Consider the following 22,166-nt stretch of genomic DNA (forward strand, 5'->3'; position numbering starts at 1 on the left):
AGATCCCAAATCTTCAGAGAATGCTTATGCTCGTTGTCTTCCGCCTTAGGCATTTAATGTATTCCCTCGCCTGCACACCCAAAACCCCCCGCAATGGCAGCAAACCCAGTCAGGACCTTTGCTTCTATACGCGCGAGTCCCCGCAGTCGCACCATCCGCTCCAATCCCAGTCCATGCTCTCGATAGGATTTCTGGAGTCGTTCATTACGCCCGTGCAACGCCATTTCCCGCCGTAGATTCTCCCTAGGCACGGGGAGAGGTATGCGAGACCGGCCGGGTGCCCGCGGATGGGGTGGAGACGTTGATACCACCAGAAAATGTTGTTGCTCTTGGGGCCTCGTAGTTGATTGTTCAGGTTGGGTATGTGGTGAGAAATGAAGGGCCTGCTGTGCTTTGTTGGTGGCGACGTTTCCTGTTCCAGTGAGTTTTGATGCTGTGATAGCTCGCCAAGTTGGCCAGGAGGAGCCGAGATGACAGGGAGTTCGTAAGGATCGGATGTTTTTGTACTTTGAAATTGCAACTTCGAGAAATATTTTAAATGCAGCCAATATGATAAAGGCTTTAGTGAGGAATCTTTTGAACGCCATAGTAGTTTGACGTTGCTGGAACGAGATATTCGACACCCAAGATCTAGGGAGCGAGCTGTTCGTATTTATAAGCTAGATGGCAAGTCAACTGGTACCAAACAGAGAGGGGAAATACAGATTACATCCTACCTGCTGCTAGTTACTTTGTAAACATGGCAGCCACATGACTCCGGTGTACTGGCTGTAGTCGGGTGTCTCCGTGGCAGCTTCATGTTGTTGACCAGAAACCCCTGCCATAGATCACCAGTCACGACAAAGCAGACACACTTCTCACTGACACCTGACCATCCTATCCGCCGACATCCACGTTGACAAACAAAGTCATGACCCTTCCACACCCACCAGACCCCTTTCGATCTTTACCGTGTCCCAAAACTCCTTCCCATCCCCAGAGTGCACCCAGTCAATCCACATCACCCCCCTCAAGACAGCCCTGACCTCTTCCCACCCGGACTCAGCCAGCCCCAACGCAGCCAGCGCCCTCGCGGTTGCTGCCACAAGCGCCTCCTCCTCATCCGGCCACCTAAGCACCGATATCCTCGCCACGAAACAGAACCAAAGCTCAACCATTCCCGCCTGCGGCAATGACGGTTTCCTCTCCGCCTCCCCCTCACCTCTACCAGCCTGCGCCATCGCCAGCACACACTCCCTCATACGCCTCGCCAAATCAGTATACCGCATAGGCAGCTGCTTAATCTGCAAGAATGTCGTGGTGGTGAAGGCAAGCATGCCAAGCCGTAGCAGCAAGCGGGCAGGCTGGGCGATACTGCTGCTGCTGCCGTCCACAAAACCTGTCTCTGATTCTTCCCGTTGATCTGGCTTCTCCTCATCGGCGTGAGGTTGGTGCTGCGATCGACTCTGCCGCTCGTCGTCTTCGTCTCGCAGCGCCAGCAAGCGGTACTGGACCGAGACGAGGGTTTCGGTGTATAGCTTGGCTGGGATTTTGCGGCCGGTTTGGAAGGCCAGGTTGGCAGCGAGGGAGAATTCTTGCAGGTCGAGGAGGATGTTTAGAAGGCGGGGGTCACAGACGCCGAGATTACGGAGGGCGGTTTCGGTTAGCAGGCGGAGATTATTTGGGGGAAGAGTTGTTGAATTGTTATCGCTTTTGGTGACTGATTCGTTCGGTGAGTTGTCGTTGCGAATGGTCGCCTTATTTGACTGTTTGTTTTTGGAAGGAAGTAGATAAGGGTCCCATGAGAAGCCTTCCGAGAAGAATAGGGGTCTGGACCCTGTGCTGATGGCGATACCAAGATCCGCTCTGGAAGATTGGGAGTCAGTAAGAAAGTAAGTAGGCTTGACATTGACAGAAGGCTGCTGCGCTTACCGTAGGACTTTTGCTTGGAGATCCATGTGATTTTGAAGCGCGAGGATGCCGCCCCGGATGTTGACCAGCTGGTACAGACCCTGCAGGTGATTCTTGGCTGCCGCGGTGTCGTCCATCACATCCGATAGCATTACCAGAGTCAGCACGGTGGAGATGGTGGAATTGGAGGTTGCCAGTTCGTCATCAGCGAGGTGCTCTCGGAGTGTCTGCAAGGTTTTGTTGAGGTAGTAAATGACCTTTGGCCCAAATTTGGCCTCGCGGACAAAGTCGAAGAAACCTTGGGTCGAGCATAGGACTGAGTGGAGATATGCTTGGTCATAGGTCATGTACTCGAGCCATTGCGAGTCGCTGGGTTGGACACAAGCTTCGACTGGGTATATGCTTCGCTTGATGACAGTAAACCCTGGCCATAACGCCCGTGTCAGTGCAGGAAACAAAGCAGGACGGTGGCATCTCGGGCACGAACACCTAGAAGCAAGATCGACCATGTAAGGCTGCATCTGGACGGCGAACTTGACCTGGGTCAGGTCGTTTCCGAGGGGCCGGGGTACCTTTGCCCCCACCGCCTTCTGCCCACCGGCATGCAGATGGTCCGGGCCGTTGATCCATGAGCCCAGGCTATCGGCATCTCGCCGACGGCGGTGTTTGCGATTCTTTCCACGCATCACATGACTGCGAATCTGTCTCCTGATTTCAGCGTCCGGTTTGGCCGAAGACGTCGTCACTATAATGAACGGAGCCTCGCCAGGCACCGCAGTCCGTGTGCCAGACTGCTGACTTGGCATCGCCGGAGGTATGCAGGATTTGAAAGGTGCCGAGATGGAAGTGCGAAGGCGAGAGCTCGGAGTGCGGGGCCTCTGCAGCGGCGAAATAGCATGGATTCCGGGACCTGCCGACTTGGATTCTGCCAGACACCAAAATGGACAACAACGTTCGGATATCGGCGATCGACGAGCAACAACAGAACACACAAAGAATGTCGCCGAGAAAGCATAAGCCGAGAGAAATACACCAGGGGACAACTCAGCGTGTGACTGAGCTGGAGAAACGTACAATGTGTTGCTTAATTTCGGCAAGCGCATAGGTCGGTGTGCAAGCTGCTCGACCGAGGTTGAAACAAAGCTCCCGTGAGCAACTCACGGCTGCCAAGACCCGAATAGTTGCTGTTTCAGGAAAGGTGGAAGCAAGGATCGACGCCCCAGTATGGGCCAAGACTCTACTACTGGTCCACCTTAGACCCTAGCTCCATACACGCGTAGTGTAAGCAACGCTGGAGGTGGACTTATCTCCGGAGTAACCCCGGCCAGAGCGACTCCTTCGTGACCTCACAAGATGAGCTTTCTTGAGTTCTTGGCGGATGGTCCAAAATACCTTAGTGTCTGACTACACAGTATCCCTTAGGGCAGGTCATTCTCGAGCCTTGCCCAGCCCACACACAAGCCCGGCTTTAAAAGATCCTGCATGTCCGGTCACTGCTTTGCAGATAGCCACTAAGCCAAGACAATGACTTATATCCCAAAGCGGATAACGACCCAGAAGCCGCTCATCACCTCCGAATCAGGTTTGCTCGGTACCACGACTCAACGCCCACAGCGGAGACATGGCTTTACAAACGTCGAACAACGCCAGTGTAGCTGGTGCGGCGTTCCACCAGAAATGACCTTGCGGTTATAAAAGCTGGCCGGCCCTCCCCGTTGTCATCCCCTCGGAATGAACTCGCAGACTACAGAAGCCATACAAATCAACTTGAGGTGGGTTGTGTGTTAGCGCAACATAGGTAATTACAACTCTTATCTTCTTTCACCTTCATTTTCTTATATGCTTTTCTTCCCTTCCTCTCATCTTCCTATTTGTCTTTGTCTCTCATCTTTGATCTTCCCGTTCTTTTCTTACTCCTGTCTTCAGTCCTCTTCTATACCTTATCTTTCTTTTGATCTTTCTTCCGATTTTCTTACTTCTCTTAGCTTTCATTTTTCCATTCACCTCAAGGTAGCACCCGCCACGTGCCGCGCTAACAAACGAACCAGGGCTCGGTTGTAATTAACTCCGACTTCAACTAGATTTTCCCCAGAGAGCCTCAGCCACAACGCCACTGAGACCTTCACCAGGACAACCACCATGTCTCCAATCGAGTCTAGATCCCTCGCCCTGCGGCCGCACAAATCCCCGGCCCACATCTTCGTCAAGTCCCAATTCTGCACCAAGCCGCAACGCCTTACTCTCACGCCATCGACCTCCCTCGCCGGCAAGACCGCCATCATCACGGGCGGCAGCACGGGCCTGGGTCTTCTAGCCGCTCAGCACTTCCTCTCGCTTGACCTCTCGCGCCTGATTCTCGCCGTCCGCAACCTGGCCAAGGGTGAGAAGGCGGCCGCCGGGCTGCGCGCCAAGCACCCCCGCGCAACGGTCGAGGTGTGGGAGCTCGAAATGAGCGACTACGACTCCGTCCTTGCCTTTGCCCAGAGAGTGGACGGCGAGTTCTCGAGTACCGCCGCGGCCGAGGCCGGCGGGTCCACGGACAGGAAGCGGCTGGACATTGCCGTTCTAAACGCCGGCATGGTCGCCGCCGAGTTCACGCGCAACAGGAAGACGGCGCACTGCGAGGTTGTGCAGGTGAACTACCTGTCGACGTTCCTACTTGCAATGCTGCTGATGCCGGTGATGAGGGACAGGGAGGGGAAGAACCCAGGCAGGCTGTCGATTGTGAACTCTGGGGGGGTGTATGCCGCCAAGCTGCCCAACCGGCACAAGAGGCCGTTTTTGGCGTCGTTTGACGACCTGGCCGTGCAGCCGTGGGACGCCATGGAGCGGTACTTTAGCACCAAGATCCTGGGCATGTTGTTCATGGTAAAGCTGCTGGACTACCTGCCCTCGGCGGACGAGTTGGTGATGAACCTTGTTGATCCAGGTTTCTGCAAGGGAACCGAGCTACATCGCGAAGGCAAAGGGCTACTGGGCGCCGTCATGTCGATGGCTAAGTCGCTTACAGGGCGCGAGTTGGAGGATGGTGCTTGGACCTATGTCGATGCTGCTGTTGTCCAGGGCAAGGAGTCGCATGGCTGTTTCATCATGGACTGGGATATTCGCCCGTACGTTTCACCGTTCCTGCTTGCCAAGTTTCATTAGCTGACTACTGTCCAGATTCCATTATGTCGTCTATGAGCCGGAGGGGCCAGCCCTGATGAACACACTGTTCGAGGAAACAATGACGGAGCTCGAGTTTGCGGGAGTCCGAGAGGTGCTGCAGAGTCTGAAAAGCAAGTGCTGAGGCTTTGGACTGATGGAGGGATGAATTTCGAACCAAGAGAAGGACAACTACTTGAGCGACATGAGTGATAGCGATAAATACAACATGAAACGATTCAAGGAGGACACCCAGGAGAGAAACGTGGCTGAGAAAATTGAGAGTCGTAAAAGAGAGATAAGCAAGAAGAGGCGGGAAAGGAAAGGAAGCTAATCAGAGCTGTGCCGTTCCTCATTAAGGGGTGACTCAGGTGTCTAATATATGCTGCGTCCCTGCTGTTCTCTTCGGTGACGATACCAACGCCCCGGGGAAGTGTCACCTTGACCTCACCTGGAGGTCTCAGATGTTGCTCTCAGACGAACCAATGGCCATCTGCCGCCGGTGTGGCAAGCGTCAGTCGAGCTGGACCTGTACTACCAAAGATAAGAAAGGAGCACAAAAAAGAGAGAAGAGAAGGCAATTCTGTTTCATAAACTCAACGATTGAATCTCTCCGCCCGTCGCTGCCTCCGTCGCAGCTGTTTTACTCTGCATTGTGACATCTCAGCAGCGCCAAAACCTGGCACAATGCGCCTGCCCTCAGTCGAATTCAGGTCAAACCACTTGGTGCATTGCATGTGAACGCAGGCATTAGTATCCTCGCTGTTGGAAATAATAGCTTCCTGGGCCTCTTTGCCCTTGGCTTTGAGGTACTCCTTGTTCCGAGGACCAAAGTGGACGTGTATGAAGCGAACCTGGCTATTGACTGCAGATGAGAAAGAAGCTGTGGAAGCTGTCATCTCAGCATATCTTGAACTAATGCACTTCGAAGAATGGAGAGGAATAGAAAAGCGAAAGGGCCGAGACGACGGAAGACGGCAAATGTTGGCAGAAAAGAGGAAACACAAAAGACAGAAAAGGTGACCTAAAACTCACAAAAAGAAAGACGAAAGGAGGGAAAAAGATAACTACAAGAGAAATAGGAAAACCCAAAGACAAAGAAAGGGAATGATACAAATAGGAACGAGAATGGAATAAAGCTAACTAAAGAAAGAAGGCGAAGCAGAAGGAAAGAAAGGGAGGGAAGGCGTAGTACCTTCGTCTAATACTATAGCTCAAGTCAGCTGAGATTCGGGAACAGCTTGGCGGTAGTTTTCTCAGCCTACTAATGGAAAAACAGCTAAAATATAAGCTAGCTGACAAGGTAGGCCTCTAGATTGTAATACTATAAACAAGAACCGTATTCGACCTGGCTATATTGATTCGTCTTCTTCTAGTTTAGAAAGACGATGAAGGTGTCACGGGTAATGACAGTGTGAGGTTCATGTGCGCAACTCCTGGTTCGACTGGACAGTTCGAACCACGGTCCCTCTTTTGAGGGTGTTACGCAGTGGTCAGTTGCGCCCACCCATGACAGAAGGCTTAAGTTAAGATACCCCCTACCTCTGTTTTAATGCCCTCTTTCGGCAGATCCAGGTAAAAGCAGTTGGTCAACTTAAGAGGCAGCCTAATACTTGACCATAGGAGTATATAGTTAATAAAAATGAAGTTAACGTTCATCTAGAAGCCGCTAGTTAACTTATTACTACCGTGAACTTTAACACAGGAAATCTCAACACTGCAAAGTCGTGGCAGAAAAACGATAGGCGCAGTTAAAAGCCCAGGCCCAGAGCATCAATATTCTGTGTACCATCCCTTGGCTTTCCTAACTGCGGCCAGCCGGTTCGGCATTCCGTTCATCGGCTTATCGATCAACGGCTGTGGGATAGCCTCCCACGCCACGCGCAGGCATTCTTTGAACCTCTCGATATCCAAGACGTTTTGCTCTTTCCTTTCCACGTCTGCAGCCCATCTCTCTTAACCAACTGCACACTCGGGAATCGCAACAAGCTTCAGAGTCTTTTTCTGTCATTGCATGGACTCTCTGAATAAGATAACACTTCGTTCATCGCATTGTTCGACACCGTGCAGGACCTGCAGAATTAACCAAGCAGCCATGCTGCCCGTCGCCGCTCGAGGTTGCCTTTTCAAGTCCGGAACGAACCTCCACATCCGTTCTTCATACCAAGAATTCTGTGCTACCGGAACCGGGGTCAATCAACGCTACCCTGCGCGAAAGTTGCCGCGCTCGCCTCTACGTACGCCCCATCGACTGGACCATGGACCAGCCACGTCTTTCGGGGTGCCATTACGTCAAGAAATTGCACCCCGATCCAGCCGAAGTCGATGGCACCGTGGCGCGTACCGAGAAGGCAAAGACGACAAAGCAAGCAGTCTCAAACCCCAGCAACAGTGACTTCGTTGGCCAACTACCTGCGAACGTTCGGCTTTAGGTATTTCATGACGGGATCGTTCGCTGACTTGCTTGACACGTTCGATATCTGTGTCTCAAGGTGAGTAGTTGTCCGCTGATGCCGTCCCTGCTCTAATTCGCTGCTGACGGGCAACGATTCGACAATGTTTTGCGCTTCTTTGTCGGGAACCGAGTCGTTGCCCGCATCCGGACCGACGGGATCCTTTACTCTGGACCGACAACCCCATCCTGGCATACCTATCCTGGCATACCTCGGTTCCCATGAACTCGAGTCCCGCCGGCAAAAATATATCTACGGAAGACCCAGCCGCAGGTCCAACGAGCCCATTGAAGAGCTCCAGGAGAAGAGATCCGCTCAATTTAGCCGTCGAAGGGGAGGGAAGACCCTTACATCGTCGCGATTATGATTGCTATGGCTTAAGAGCAGAGATGGGAGCTACAGCACCCGATGCCTAGAAGCTATCCCAAAGCACAAACTCCGCCTGCTGATTCCGACATGATCGACGCGTCCTCAATTATTCCGACTTCTTTCCGGATACGTGCATTTCTCCGTATTAAAGCTTTCGATTTTCAGATGGCTGATAGCGATCAACGCCCACGTCATCATCGAACCCAAGCCAAGTTCACGCTATTTGTACATGTACAAAGCCACGATTCCCTCGCTTTCCTCAAGAATTTGATTCACCGTCCCGTTTTACACCAAGCGAGCAGATCCACATTGAGTACAGCAAGCTTCTTCTCAGAGATCCGAGAAAGCTTTTCGAAGACTTGCCTCGTATGCTCGACCTGACACACGAAAAGTGTCAGGGGTTAGGCTCGGTAAAAGCGGATAAGGAGATGGAATCGCATTACCAATCTGATATTGAGGACAGTCCACCCCCGGTGGACAAGCCAAGGGAAAGGAGGCAGCGGACAGAGGCAAAGGAGAAACTGATGATGCCAGCTTCCGATCAACACAACCAGCCCTTCTACGACGTCACAACAGACAGCCCGCACGGATAAGGCGTTGGATTGAAGACTTAACGGGAAGAAAGAGGACGGCTTAGGGTGGCAACGTTTGTGGTGTAATCATTGAAGGTTGCATATATGGACTGATCATGGATGACGCGGGTGAAAAGGGCCTAGAGGTGTGCTTTCACCTTGGTATGGTTTCAGCGCTTGGACCGACAGCCAATGACAAAGTAGCACCGTGGCTGAGCAGCTCTCTTGGCCTCATCTTCCGCAGTTGACAGTGAGTCGTCAAGGGACACGTGGGTATTAAACCCTGACGCCATGGCAGGTGGCCGAGTCCCTACTAGGCACATGTAGGGCTCAGACAAACTAACTAAGTGGGGGTGAGGCATAAGCCTTCTGTCATTAACCAGATTCAAAGTGGGAGCTCAGAGACTGAACGTGACTGTATCAAGTCCGCTCCTTTGTTAGGTGTCAGCGTGTAAGGTCAGGTGGTCGACCTGTTGGAACTTATGAGTGCTATCAATGCAATTCTGGGCGGGCACCGGGTCATGGTTGGCAATTGTCAGCTGAGCTACCGTGGCGTGCGGCATGGCAGCGCGTGGTGGCAGGGAATTGGAGTCTCTAAATGAGAAGTTCAAGTTACCTTACACTAACTTCGTTGAGACCCTCGCAAGCAACCGTTGGAGTGAGAACTGGCATCATTCCCATCCTCTCACCGTTAGCTCCCTCTGCGCTAGCACTCTAAGCTTGAATCATCATCAACAATCATCACCCAATCCCCAAGACTTCGAGTCAGCGCTCTGCCAATTTTGCCAATAAATGTTCCCTGTCTGCTCAAAAGGGTCCAGAACTGGTCGCTCTGAGGACCAAAAACAGCACCCTTTGAACAACAACGAAGACAAGAAACTGTCGCTAATGTGGGGAGCCCGAAAACGCGAATCTGAAATCCGGTGATTGACTCTCTTTTGGGTCGAACTGCTGACTCAGCAGCGCCTAGGTCACGTGCAATTGCCGTTTCAGGAACTGAAACGGTAGGGAACGTGTATGGATCCGTACGTGCTCAGTTTTCACTACTGTACTCCGTTTACTAACTCCGTTTTCATTCTTCCTGAGGTGTGATCCTAACATCGCCTTGCGATCGCAAGTTCCACCAACACGTTTGCAAATCTAATTCTTAGCCAACCAAACGAGTTTGCGACCCTCATCCTGCATATCTTGGCAGACTGTCAGGCGCAGCAGCTGAGTTCCAACTGGACGTGCGGGGTAGCTCACAATCTGGACAACCCACTTTTTTCCATGGTGCAATCAGCGGCTGTCGGCCGCTTTCTCGTTCAAGAGTTTGTCAGACCAAAACTGGGGCCGACCCTACGGGCCTAATCCCCTTCGCAGCGGAAGTGCGCTCGACGGCCGCAACGAAGGCCTAGGAGGTCGAGCCCTTCCCTGGACACGACTGTCTTCGCCGACCGCTGCGTGCAGGCGCAGAGCTGGACGTAGTCGGCGCTCCAGCACGTCGATTCAATCTTTGCGAGCAGAGCTGCACCGGCTGCCTGCTTTCCAGCCGTCGCACTCTGCGAACCACCAGCGATAATATGACCCGCAGCAACCTCAACCCTATCGCCAGGCAGCCGGTGATTATCGCCAACCGTGGTCTTTACCGGGGCTTCTCTTCAGGGCCAATGGTTTCCTGCTAAAGCTGAACTAGAGGCAGACATCCCAGATTGGAAGTATGACTACAGTCTCACGGGCTGGAGCAATAGCCAGATTGCCTTGAAGTGGCTAAAGGAGGTGTATCTACTACAAACCAAACCTCAAGGTGACGAGTGGAGGCTATTAGTCCTCGACGAGCATTCCAGTCATACAACCGGCGACTCCATGGCCACAGCTTGGCTAAATAAGGTTCAGTTGGTTTATCTGCCTGCTCACACCTCCCACAAGACTCAGCCTCTCGACCGCAGTGTCTTCTCAGCTCTGAAGAACTACTTCCGGCAAGCTACCAAGGCCCTAGCAAGCTTCACAGCATCGGCTGCCGTGAACAAGCGACGGTTCCTCTATTGCTATAGGTGTCACGGGCGGGACAGGCTGATAGTCTAATGGCAGTTGTATTCGGGCTAAGCTACAGTCTGGGCTCTATTCCGTCAGGTACGGGCAGGCTTGATTGTCAAGACGTAGCTCGAGGAGCTACGAACAGATCTCGCGGCAGCGAGGTGCAGGATCTTCAACCCACAGGGGCCCGTGCTTCCCACATGCCGGGTTCCACCCGTGGGTCCTGGCAGGCACGGCGCAATTGCCGTGACACCAGCAGGGTGTAAGGGAGGGCATGGAAGCTAGTGGACGGTTGACAAGGACTTTGTTGGCCAAGGCAGGCAAGGCCTCAGATGCGAAGAACGCCGAGATTACATCTTTGAAGGCCCAGGTTGACCACTTGACGAAGGAAATGGAGGCTTACGAGCCACAGGTGTCACGGGTTGTGACAGTGTGAGGTTCATGTGCGCAACTCCTGGTTCGACTGGACAGTTCGAACCACGGTCCCTCTTTTGAGGGTGTTACGCAGTGGTCAGTTGCGCCCACCCGTGACAACAGGGCCGTAAGAAGGTAAAAGAGAATGCCAATTACAATTTGCAAGGATCGAGGATATTATCCAGGCAAAGGAGATTCAATGAAGTCCCCTACGAAGAAAAGGAGGAAGACACGACAGAACAGCCAGGCAGTCGAGGAGGCCGAGGAGATAATTGTGTGTAGCTTAGAGACTATTCGCCGGGCCGAAGAGGAGTAGAATCATCAGATTCGTGTATAGATTGCTTGCGAATTGGATGTGCTAGATGTCTTTTATCCTGGTGTTGATGGTGGTGCCAGAATTCCATTGTGGGGTCGATTCCGTCGTTGGGTCCAGACGTCTGGGAGCTGCACGCCAATCAGCTAGGTGCGGATTGGGGTATGCTATCTTGGTTCGTCTGGCGCCGTGGCGAGAGGACAGGATTGGAAAGAGAGGGAGGTCAGCTGGTGTGTTCCGTCTATGGGATTACTGGCCTGAGAGGTCGTGGATAGGCCAAGGTAAGGTATGGATGTGTTGTGATTTTTTACCGGTGTAAAGCGGACTGTCGCCAGGGTTGATGATTCGATGGGATGGAGATATGCCTCACGTCCGGAAGGTGCGGGTGCTGCTACCTGGATTAGGGCTCCAGTCACAACCGAGCCACGTGGGTGAAACAAGCAGAAACTGGCATGCACTCCAGGGTTTAGTGTGTGAGGAAAACCAGTTTCCAGGTAGGTAGTGTCCTGTGTTTTGGGCTATGCTCTGTTCAGGCCAGTGACCAAGGTAAGGCTACCTGGTACCCAGAACTGACGACACACCTAACAAAGCTACATCGTACTGCCCATCTCGAACCAGGTCGGTCGTTTCCTCTTAGCCACATCACCACTCGCCGCCGTCAACCTCTTAAGTGTGATAGATGCCCCACTCGACCTCAGTCCAGTCTCCGAACGGCCGCTCACACTGCATCACGCCCTTGGCGCCAACCTTGTCGAACCACTGGAAGCGGGCGATCGAGTCGCGGATGAGGTCGCGGACGTCCCCGTTGCCGATCTCGGCGGGGATGTACCTGGGCGAGACGCCAAAGGCGCAGGTGCCGTAGGTGGCGATGGTGCGCTGCGACGTCCAGACGGTCCAGGTGCCGTCGCCGGCGATGTTGTCGTGCAGGCGCCAGCAGTCGGCGACGAGCGGCGAGCCGCCCGACGACTGGTTGATGAAGGTCGAGTCGCCGCAGTCGTTGATGGCGGCGATGGCGAAGCGGTTGGCGCCGCTCGAGGTGGTGGTGGTGCTGTTGGTCTTGTGCGGGCCCGGAGTCCAGACCACGCCCGACTCAGGAACCGACTCGGGAGGCGTAACGGACTCGGTGGGAGCAGCGCTGGCGGGGGCCATGATGCTGGCGATGGTGGCCAGGACGACGCCGGGGGCCGTGAACTTCATGGTGAGTCGTTTGAGGATCGCGGACTTTAAGAAAAGGTGGAAGATGGGTAGGTGAGGAGATACGAGTCGGTGCTGGCTCTCGATCTGCTGAGGCTCGGGTAGTTCGACGGGGAGGGATGATGCCCTCTTTATACACAATCTCAGCTGTCTTGGATCCGACTACCTCGGCATAGAAGGCACCATGGATGCCTGGCTACCTAGACTTCCCTGGCCATATCCACCTTCAACACCACATCGTTGACCCTGCTCGCAGTAGAAACCCCAAAAGAAACAAGTGTTTGGGGATTTGGGAAGGTCGGTTCACTGTCAGCAATATTGTCTGCATGGAGCGAGTGCAGCCTCGCCTCAATATCACGCTGACATCCTGCCGGGGCAGTTTGCTTTGGGTTGCGGTTTTGCTGATTGGAGAAGGAATTAATTACAAGGCACGGGCGTCCCGCCTGATGTAGCGTCGGCATTACCGCAGTATATCTCTCTAAACGAGCCTGAGCTTGAAGAACCATCCGAACGGACCACGTATGCAATTTGTATGTTACTCAAAGAGTCGTTGGTTAGGGCAACAAGCCATCGAGACGGAGCAAACTTATCACGTCTCTGGCGGTGGCCAAGGTAGGTACAGCACGCGCCGGCAGCATTGGATCGTAATATTGTCAGGTTGGTGCCTGGTTCATCCAGCATAATGGCTGATGTTATGAGAACAATACTACCTCGACGGCGGGAACGTAAAGAGATCCTGGTACCCTACCATTTCGGCCCCCAACGACTAATGTACCTATGGTGCCATGTCAGTAACACCGCTTGTTCATTGCAACCTTGAAACGCAGGATCGCGAGCCGCTGCCCCCCAGTCAACTTTAAGTCACTTCGTTGCCAATACCAATAGCACATGTCTAGCGTTATTGGTTGCCTCTGCTGACTGTGTACAGAAGCTTAACTTGACTGGTGGACTTGTGCGCCCACGAATTCATCAGCCATGGTCCATGTTGATTTATTGGCATCGTGCCACGCGCCCGCGTCGACAAAGTACTCTGCCCGCAAATTTCGTCTGAACATGCCACCCGAGGAAGCCATGTTCGCAGTCGCTTCGATGCCATTAGCAGGGGTCACTCTCAAGCGCTCCGCAACCTGCCCCTCTCATGAGGTAGGAATTGGCCCCCAAGTTGTCTGCTTAATGCAGTCATCATAGGCAGATTCACTCCTCCGACGACGGCCCGGCCAGTTCTTGAGTCTGCTGGATTGGCGACAGTTACAGGCTTGAATAAGGTAGGCAAAGTTCATTGGCAGCTCTGGTATCAATTGAAGGCACTGAACGCAGGTTGGATTGGCTGTCTGACAGAGTGTTGTGGGGTCGCCCGGAAGAAATAGAGGGATCCAGTCCAGGATAAGGTACAATAGGTATACTTCAGACCATGTATTTGAGCGACTCCCACTCCGACAGCCGGATCATGGTTTTCTCATGGGTTAGCGGTCTAAGCCCTTGGACAGTGACTAGTGAAGATGGTGGGAACAACGCGGTTTGGCCTACTCAAAAAAGAATAGGCCCTGGCCCTGCTGATATGCTTCCGGGCAGCTAGTGTAAACCGTCGAGTACCAGCGAGTCTCTGGATCTGATGAACATGCAGAGACAATAGAAAGATGGTGATGATCAATAGTGGTTTTTCATACAATACATACAGTACAATACAATGTATTGACGCCCGGCATTAACCCGAAATGGCAACTTTACAATATGACTAAGTTACCTTAATTTGATTGATTTGATTTGATTTGAATTTGATTTGAAGTTTGATTTGTAAGGAACGCTGGCTTGGCACACGTGGAACAGTGGGGCAACCCACCGGGTGCCAACACGACGCTAGGACGCGTTTTTGGAGGACTTGATGGGTGTAAAGCGAAGTAGGACTGGCGATGCATTCTGGCCTCCATCGCCGGCGCCGCTTGTGGTTGTTACGGAGGCGGCCATGAATTGGGAACGCGAACGGGATATCGTCTGGAAAATATCGGAAAAGGGTTTGGGTCGAACTGCTGAGTCATCAACGTCAGCTGTGCAGATTGATCATTGACGGCGGTTTGCCCATCAATTTGCAAGCTTCCCCCCCCCAAAACACCCATACTCTCTCTCTTTGCCTTTAGCTTCTTCTTGAGTTAAGCGGAATTGAGAGTGTTGCCTTTCTCACATGAATAACGGCAATCTGGCGTGCTGCCGTGCGCATTAAGCGCGTTTCAATCTGACTTTTGTACGATGGATCGGGTGGGCCTCGACACGTGCGGGCATCTGGAGCAGGAGCAGGAGCAGATGCAGGACCCGAACCGGAGCTTGACTCTCGAGTCTTTGCCTACCGAGGTGCTCGTGGCAATCTTGTCGGCTGCGCATTCCACGGCGGACCTCCGCTCGCTCATCAGCGCCTCACCCAGGCTCTACCAGATCTTCGTGTCGGCAAAGCGGGAGGTGCTGCTCAGCATCGTGACTAACGACCTGGGCGCCGCGCTGCGCGACGCTGCCGCCGCTTTGCTACTGACGCCCACCAGGCTCAACTACCGGGGCCCGACCTATCTGGACGAGTGTGAGCGCGTCATCCGCCGATACGAGGCGCTCCCCCACGGCGCCGATGGCGCGCTATCCTCGGCGATCGCCCTGCCCACCGCTGCTGTCATCCAACTCTCCCGGCTCAACCGCAGCGTGCAATTCCTCGTCGACGAGTTTGCCGAATCCAGGCTGCCGGAGCTGCGCAAGATCCACCCGGACGCCGGCGGCCCGCTGACGCCCGTCGAGCGCCGCCGGCTGGCCCGCGCCCTGCTGCGCCACCAGGTCCTGGCGCGTATCGAGTACGGCGACCGCCTGCTGCGCGTCGAGGCCGGCGAGCACCTCCCGCGCGAGACGGCCATGATGCACCGGTTTCTCCGCCTCTTCAAACCGTGGGAGATAGAACAGCTGGCCGAGGCGCATTCGTTCCTGAGCGAGTTGGTCTGGCGCGCTTTCCCCCCACTCAGGGGCCTGCCCAGCCTGGACCAGCGGGCGTCTCAACAGTGGGACCGCAAGAGGGACGCGGCATTCGACGACCTGTGCGGGTTGCACAGCGCGCTGGTTGAGGCCGAGCGAGCGTACAGCAACAGCACGTCTAACAACCTCGGCCCTCGGAGGTTTCGCGCCATACCACCGGCCGGCATGGTTCTTACGGCGCGCTTCCGGTTCCTCCGCGCGGGCCCGCTGCCGGCCCACAGCGCGGGGTCTTACTCCGTGGCCCGCGAGTTTCGCCCGCTCCGCGACGAGCTGTACCGGCACGAGGACGCACTGCCGCAACTGGTGTATGAGGGGGACGGCAACGATGATGCGGCGCCGCCATTTGCGTGGGTCGACGGGCACGGCGGGCTGGACTGCCAGCGCTGGGGCGACCAAGTGCGCCGAGAGGTGGTGCCAGGGGAGGAGGGGCAGGAGGAGGAGGGCACAAGCACGGCTCGTCAGCGCATCTGGGTGCGGGTAAATATGGACAGGTGGCGTTGGCTGGGGTTCGTGTTCTACGATCGGCGCCGCGTCGAACTGCTCAAGACGCGCATGCCCGTGTACGAGACGGGATGGCTCACGACTGCGCCTCCGTCTGACGAGGAGTTGCAGGAATTCTACGACAAGGCACGGTTGGCGCAGCCGAAGCCGACAAGGCCGAGTCGCAGGGCAAACGCTACGCGGGGTGGGTGAGGGGTGATGAGGTGAGATATGTTGGAACCTGCAGGGCGATGACCGCTGAGATATGCGCTGGAAGAAGTTATTCTGAATCAAAGCAATGGATTGGATTGAAAGGTGGTAAAGTGCTTGATTGACCATGCTGTTGATCGGCATGGGAGAGGACTAAGTATCGTAGGTAAGGAAGAGGGGTTGCGGTGCTGGCACCAATCAACTACCGAGGTCCGTTGAATGCAGCCATCAAGGCGGCTTCGTTCCGACAAGATATTCCCCACCAGTTTGGTACCGTCAGGTTAGAATGCCATCAGCAGTACGATGTATTATTGACTATCCGTACTAACACAACGAGATGGCTACAGGACGCCGGCCGAGGTGGCGAAAGGCATGTTCATAGCAGTCATTCAAGTTCTTGCTCCCACCAACCCGACAGCCCTGCCCAGATTTTGATCACAGACCGGATGCACTTCACGAGGGGCTTTTGACGAGCTTGATGATGATGCCCTTGTTGGTAAAGCCGTCGAACAGCTGGGTCTGGTAGTAGGGGTTGGTGTCGTCGACGATGGTGGCCATCTGCCCGCCGGCGGTGCTGCAGTTGAGCAGCGCCTTGGACGGGTCGGCCAGGTTGAGGCCGTCGATGGTGTTGGCGATGTCGGAGAACAGCACGCCGGCCTGCTCATCGCCGACGAGCTTGGCCATGACCCAGGTGCGCCCCTTGCTCGTCACCTGCCACTCGCCGCAGTTGTCGGCCTCGGGGAGCGGCATCTTCCAGAACGGCGACCCGCCCTGCGAGAGCTGCTGCTGCTCGTACGCGCGTAAGTACTGGGCAACGAAGTTGACCTCGCGCAGGTCGAGATTCTGCGGCGTGCCGCCCGGCTCCGAGTAGCAGATGCGGCGCTCCGGCTCGGGGAAGAAGCCTGTGCAGAGTGGGCAAGGGCCACGGTCAGCTCGGCTGCTGCTATTCGCGTCATGCACGAGGTCGCTTACAAGTCCTTTTGTTCACAGCGGCACCAGAGACACCGCCGGCCATGGCGAAAGCGCCGAGCACCTGAGAGGGCCGCATTCTGAGGTGATGTTGCTTGTCGTCCAAGCTTCGGGGAGTACGACAAGTGGCGACTGGATTAGCGCAAGAGAGGACTGAAGCGGTTGAGGGCGAAAGTCTGTGGAAGCGGTATGTGAATTCGAGCGAGTTCACCACCGTGCTTTTATAGACTTCCGCGCCATCCCCTTCTTATCGGTGCAAGCGAGCTCCGGCAGAGTCGGGACCGAACGGACGAGGGCCACCGGCGGCCTGGAGTCACATGGCAGATGCAATGAGCTCGAGATGTAACATCATCACGCATGGGAAGAGAACTTCACAAAGCAAAATTTTGGAGTCCAGGCACCGGGCCGGCGACCGAGCATATGCATAGCCAAGAAAGAAGGAAGCTGCTGCATCAATATTTTCCTGCAAAGCCCGAGTTGCAAAGCCCGAGTGTTCCTGCCTGCAAGGCGACTCGGAGCTGCGCTGCAAGGCTGACCGTGCACCTGCCTGATCGAGCGACAGTTTCCCGGCGAAATAGGCTCAATGCTGTCCAAGGAAGGCTCAGCGGGAGCCAGAATGGCACCGCACGTACCACTCAAGTCGCTGTGCCGCCCAAGATATAAGGTAGTCCTCACCGTCTCACGTCAACACCGACTCTCTACACCCTACCAAGTCCCATGTTGCCGATGGGTGGCCGGGGCTATGCGTGACAAAGACAATTCGTCACATTGGTACGCTGACGCCGTGCCGCGTGTATTGATTCCTTCGCTGACACCTGGGGGCCAGGCTGACATACTGGGGCGGGCTATAGAGTTACCTTCGGGCTTATAGAACTAGGTACTCGGCCGAGATTCGTCCGCACAAGCGGTCCTGGTGATGTTTCTACGTAGCAGTTGGTGTTCCCGACGGCCAACACTTGGCGTCTGCAAGGTACCTGGCGTGGTCACAAGCAGAGCATCTTTCGCCTACTCCGTACTGCCCTGTCCAGCAAATAGTACGAGGAAGAGAGATGACCGACCCATGCTGGGGATAACACACTTCCACACCTTGGGGGTCAGGGGAACAGACTCACAGAGGGACGAAGTGCGGCAGTGTTCCGTGGCATATATTAATATGCAGAAGTAGGTACGTTCTGTTGTCGTTGGTGCTCTGACCTCAATGCCTCACCAGAGCCACTTCAGTTGCTCGCTCTTCTTTTCCAACATTCGTTCTGCCCTCGTGGTCTCTGCGGGTACCTTATCAAGGCCCAGCCAGAACACCACGATGATGGCGTCCCTCAGGAGACTGATGGTCTCCCTGGTGGTGCTACTCGGTAGTACCACCATTTCCCTCGCCCAAGTCGACAATCAATGGGAAGCGCTTGAGGGCCCGGCGCGTGTCGCGTCCTTCCCGCCGGAGTTCCAGCACGCACCCCCTGAGACACCCGAGTACATGGTGGACAATACGGGCAACAAGCGAGGCGTTGCTCCCAACAAAGGTATGAGTTTTATCCAGTTGTTTGTCTCTTCTTCTCCGAGTTCTCCTTCGTTCGTTTGCATATGACGGCGAGGCTGACGTGCGATGCAGGACAATACAATGGCCCCGTCTGGCGCGAGTCCGGCAGCTTCGAGAACTACATGAGGAAGCTTGCCGAGAGGAAGGCGGCTGGTCTCGTTCCAAACTCCACTGTAACACACACCAACCGCAGCACGCTAAAAGGCCGCCAGGGGGGCAGCTTCTGGCTCCCCACGTTAGGGCCGCTAGGCAAGGCTCCCCATGCCGGAGATGGCTATGTCTTTTATCGAAACGTGCTGGACTACGGCGCCGACAACACGGGCGCCACCAACACCGAAGAGGCCATCAATGCCGCCATCGTCGACGGCAACCGGTGCGGCGAGGAGTGCGGAAACACGTTTGTCCTTGGCGCGCTCATCTACTTCCCACCCGGGACGTACAAGGTCTGCACGCCCATCATCCAATACTACCTGACGCAGTTCGTCGGCGACCCGCACGACAGGCCTATCATCAAGGGCTGCGACGAGTTCACGGGCATTGCGCTCATCGACGTCGACCCCTACGTGCCCAACCGCGCGCAGCCCGACGGCACTGGCGTCAACTGGTACATCAACCAGAACCAGGTACAACAAATTTCTTTGTTTGTACCCCTTTAGCTGTCTCGGGCGCCATCCTCCCCTAGACTGCGCATTTGCTCCCAAAAAGCCCCAAACAAACTGACGTTGTTGGCCCAGTTCTTCCGCCAAATCCGCAACTTTATCTTTGACCTTAGGGAGATGCCCGCGGCCACGGACGAGCACGGGCAGAAGCTGGTGCCCACGGGGATTCACTGGCAGGTCAGCCAGGCCTGCAGTCTGCAGAACCTGCGGTTCCGCATGCCCACGGCAGGCCCCTCTGGCGCGCCGCCCACCCACGTTGGTATCTTCACCGAGAACGGTTCCGGCGGCTTCGTGTCGGACCTGGTGTTTGAGGGCGGCGCCATCGGCTGGCGCGTCGGTTCGCAGCAGTACACGGCCACGTCGCTTAAGTTCCGGAACTGTATCACGGCGATCCAGATGGTGTGGGACTGGGGCTTCAACTGGTACGTGGAATCAGGACTTGGCCGGTTAGGGAATTTCTGACTGATGTTGTTGGACAAAATAAGGCACAAGATCGACATTGAGGGCGGCAGTATCGCCTTCAACATTAGCGGTCGCGGCGGCATCGACGGCCAGGGCATCGGCTCCGTGTCCATCATCGACTCGACCGTGAGCAATGTGCCCATCGGCGTGCTGACCAACAACCACGCCACCGCGCCGCCCAATGTTGTCATCGACAACACGGCCTTCAACAATGTCGGCGCCATTGTGATCGTCGAGGGCGGCGAGACACTTCTTCCTGGCGGTACCACCACCGTTGGCCTGTGGGCCCACGGTCGCCGCTACATCGGTGGCCAGGGGGAGCGCGTGACGGGCCACGTCGAGAACCGGCCCACGAAGCCCGAGCCACTGCTCGACGGGGAGGGCAAGCTCTTTACGCGCCTGCGACCGCAGTACGAGGACCTGCCGGCGTCAGCGTTTCTCATCGCCACGGAAAACGGCTGCCGCAACGATGCCACGGGAGACAATACGGCCGCCATCAACGCGTTCCTGCAGCAGGCCGTCGCGGCCGGCAAGGTCGCCTACTTCCCCGCGGGCATCTACTCGGTGCAGGGCACCGTGACGTTCCCGACCGGATCCCGGATCCAGGGGACCGGCTGGTCGCAGATCCAGGCCACGGGCAGCTACTTCGGCGACATGGCCAACCCCAAGGTCGTGGTGCGCGTCGGCGAGGAGGGCGACGTGGGCACCATGGAGATCGTCGACATGCTGTTCACCGTCAAAGGCCCGACGGCGGGCGCCATCATGATGGAGTGGAACGTGCACGAAAGCTCCCAGGGCGCCGCGGCGCTGTGGGACTCGCACATCCGTGTTGGCGGCGGCATCGGGACCGACCTGGACATCGCGACGTGCCCCAAGTTCAGCGAAAACGACGTGTGCATCTGCGTCTCTATGCTGCTGCACGTCACCAAGCAGGCGAGCGGCTACTTTGAGAACTTCTGGGCCTGGGTCGCCGACCACGATAACGACATGTCGCTGTACTGGGAGCTGGACTCATCCAAGTCGCAGATCTCGCTGTTTGGCGCGCGCGGCGTGCTGATCGAGTCGCAGGGCCCGGTGTGGATTTATGGGTCTGGCAGCGAGCACGTTATCTTCTACCAGTACGAGATGCTTGGGGCCAAGAACGTCTACCTGGGCCACATCCAGACTGAGTCCCCCTACTTCCAGCCCAAGCCCGTCTCGCCGTCGCCCATGGAGGCGGCGCTGGGCGTGTTCCCCGGCGACCCGGACTGGGCCGACTGCACCAAGGAGACGTGCGAGATGGCGTGGGGCTTGCGCATCATTGACTCAGAGGGTATCATGCTGCACAGTGCGGGGCTGTACTCGTGGTTCAACAACTACGGGCAGGCGTGCCTCAAGACTGAGAACTGCCAGCAGCGGATCATGGAGGTACGCGGGTCCAAGGACGTGTCCATCTTCAACATCTTCTCCAAGGGCGTCGAGGAGATTGGCACGGGTAACACCGAAGAGAGCAGCATCCAGCTCTCCGACGGCAACCAGCAGGGCTACACCAGCGAGATCAGCCTGTGGTTCCCCGAGGACGGCGAGCCCAGCGGCGAGGTAGTATACATCGGACCTGAGGTGTACACGGGGCACACAGCGCAGTGTGCGTCGCCGCCGTGCGTCTTCGTCATGCCGCACACATCGCTGCGCAGCCCGACGACCATCGCGGTGCCACCCTACACCACCGAACTCGAGGTCGGCGCATCGCAGGGCGGCACCTTCATCGTGACGACGACCGTCGTCACCATCACCATCGGCACCGTCGTGACCGACGTGCTGCCCGTGTCCAACCACAACGTTACGCGCGGCGAGACCCCGGGCGCTCCATTCTGGGTCACTCCGAGCGTGACGTTCCCGAATGTCGGCATACCCGTCACCAAACCCAACGGCGTGGTGACGACGCGCAATGTCACGCTCCCGCCGTGGCCGCAGATCATGACCTGGCCGGGGGGCCGCGATGGCGGTAATGGGTCGACGGCAACCTCGCGCAGCAGAACTACCTCTGGTGGCGGGACCCGGCCCCCCTACACCGTGACATTCCCGGACTCGACCTACACCTCGCCCGGCGTCTTCTTCACGTGCCCGCCCAACACGCACTATGTGCCCGAGCACGACGCCGTGATCACGCTGAACGGCTGTGACGAGGCCCAGGGCGGCACGACGCTGCGCTGGGACTGCCCTGCCACGACGACGATTGAGATCGACGAGCCCACCACGGTCGACTTCACGCTCGGCTGCACGCGCTGGACCGGCGTGTCGGAGCCCACCCCGACCGTGACCGAGTTCCCGCCGGGCTATGAGCTCGTGTGGGAGGAGGAAGATGGAGAGGAAGACGACGATGATGAGACGTCGTCGTGCCGGCTGTGGTTCTTCTTCGTGAGCCATCATTTCCAGCCTTCTTGTTTCTTTTTTGAATCTTTAGGCTGACTCACTGTCTGTCCGCAGATCTGCATCGACTGGGGC

General features: G+C 56.0%; 6 protein-coding genes across 6 annotated transcripts; 3 read left to right on the forward strand and 3 right to left on the reverse strand.

The window, feature by feature from the left end:
* Positions 1–635: 635 nt before the first annotated feature.
* Positions 636–2,984, reverse strand: N657DRAFT_692803 (uncharacterized protein). The gene is made up of 3 exons (XM_062797183.1): positions 2,378–2,984; positions 1,912–2,314; positions 636–1,845 (listed from the first exon to the last, which is right to left on the reverse strand). Exons 1-3 carry the CDS (start codon positions 2,694–2,696, stop codon positions 909–911), a joined length of 1,659 nt encoding a protein of 552 aa, XP_062644695.1. The 5' UTR covers positions 2,697–2,984; the 3' UTR covers positions 636–908.
* Positions 2,985–4,029: 1,045 nt separating this feature from the next.
* On the forward strand, positions 4,030–5,179 carry N657DRAFT_579191 (NAD(P)-binding protein; the record flags this gene model as incomplete). The annotated part of the gene is made up of 2 exons (XM_062789364.1): positions 4,030–5,000; positions 5,053–5,179. The coding sequence occupies 2 exons, from the start codon at positions 4,030–4,032 to the stop codon at positions 5,177–5,179; spliced, it is 1,098 nt and encodes a 365-aa protein (XP_062644696.1).
* Positions 5,180–11,843: 6,664 nt separating this feature from the next.
* Positions 11,844–12,170, reverse strand: N657DRAFT_559257 (uncharacterized protein; the record flags this gene model as incomplete). Its single annotated transcript, XM_062787969.1, has 1 exon — positions 11,844–12,170. A coding segment is annotated over one exon (327 nt), but the record flags the coding sequence as incomplete, so codon positions are not given.
* Positions 12,171–14,257: 2,087 nt separating this feature from the next.
* Positions 14,258–16,443, forward strand: N657DRAFT_648731 (uncharacterized protein). The gene is made up of 2 exons (XM_062793577.1): positions 14,258–16,338; positions 16,406–16,443. Exon 1 carries the CDS (start codon positions 14,610–14,612, stop codon positions 16,059–16,061), a length of 1,452 nt encoding a protein of 483 aa, XP_062644698.1. The 5' UTR covers positions 14,258–14,609; the 3' UTR covers positions 16,062–16,338; positions 16,406–16,443.
* N657DRAFT_648734 (uncharacterized protein) lies at positions 16,227–17,459 on the reverse strand. Its single transcript, XM_062793578.1, has 2 exons — positions 17,031–17,459; positions 16,227–16,960 (listed from the first exon to the last, which is right to left on the reverse strand). Exons 1-2 carry the CDS (start codon positions 17,104–17,106, stop codon positions 16,512–16,514), a joined length of 525 nt encoding a protein of 174 aa, XP_062644699.1. The 5' UTR covers positions 17,107–17,459; the 3' UTR covers positions 16,227–16,511.
* Positions 17,460–18,354: 895 nt separating this feature from the next.
* N657DRAFT_579199 (glycoside hydrolase family 55 protein) lies at positions 18,355–22,130 on the forward strand (the record flags this gene model as incomplete). Its single annotated transcript, XM_062789365.1, has 4 exons — positions 18,355–18,544; positions 18,634–19,184; positions 19,296–19,642; positions 19,706–22,130. 4 exons carry the CDS (start codon positions 18,355–18,357, stop codon positions 22,128–22,130), a joined length of 3,513 nt encoding a protein of 1,170 aa, XP_062644700.1.
* Between the last annotated feature and the right edge of the window lie 36 nt (positions 22,131–22,166).

Source organism: Parathielavia appendiculata (genome assembly GCF_033297405.1).
Source record: "Parathielavia appendiculata strain CBS 731.68 unplaced genomic scaffold N657scaffold_14, whole genome shotgun sequence".
In the NCBI taxonomy this organism is placed as follows: domain Eukaryota; kingdom Fungi; phylum Ascomycota; class Sordariomycetes; order Sordariales; family Chaetomiaceae; genus Parathielavia; species Parathielavia appendiculata.

Coding starts and splice junctions, on each gene's coding strand:
- N657DRAFT_692803 (XM_062797183.1), bottom strand. CDS start 2,696: ATGCCAAGTCAGCAGTCTGGCACACGGACTGCGGTGCCTGGCGAGGCT. Junction 2,315..2,377: donor GGTCGATCTTGCTTCTAGGT/GTTCGTGCCCGA, acceptor CGTTATGGCCAG/GGTTTACTGTCATCAAGCGA. Junction 1,846..1,911: donor CTCCAAGCAAAAGTCCTACG/GTAAGCGCAGCA, acceptor CCAATCTTCCAG/AGCGGATCTTGGTATCGCCA.
- N657DRAFT_648731 (XM_062793577.1), top strand. CDS start 14,610: ATGGATCGGGTGGGCCTCGACACGTGCGGGCATCTGGAGCAGGAGCAG.
- N657DRAFT_648734 (XM_062793578.1), bottom strand. CDS start 17,106: ATGCGGCCCTCTCAGGTGCTCGGCGCTTTCGCCATGGCCGGCGGTGTC. Junction 16,961..17,030: donor CGCTGTGAACAAAAGGACTT/GTAAGCGACCTC, acceptor CACTCTGCACAG/GCTTCTTCCCCGAGCCGGAG.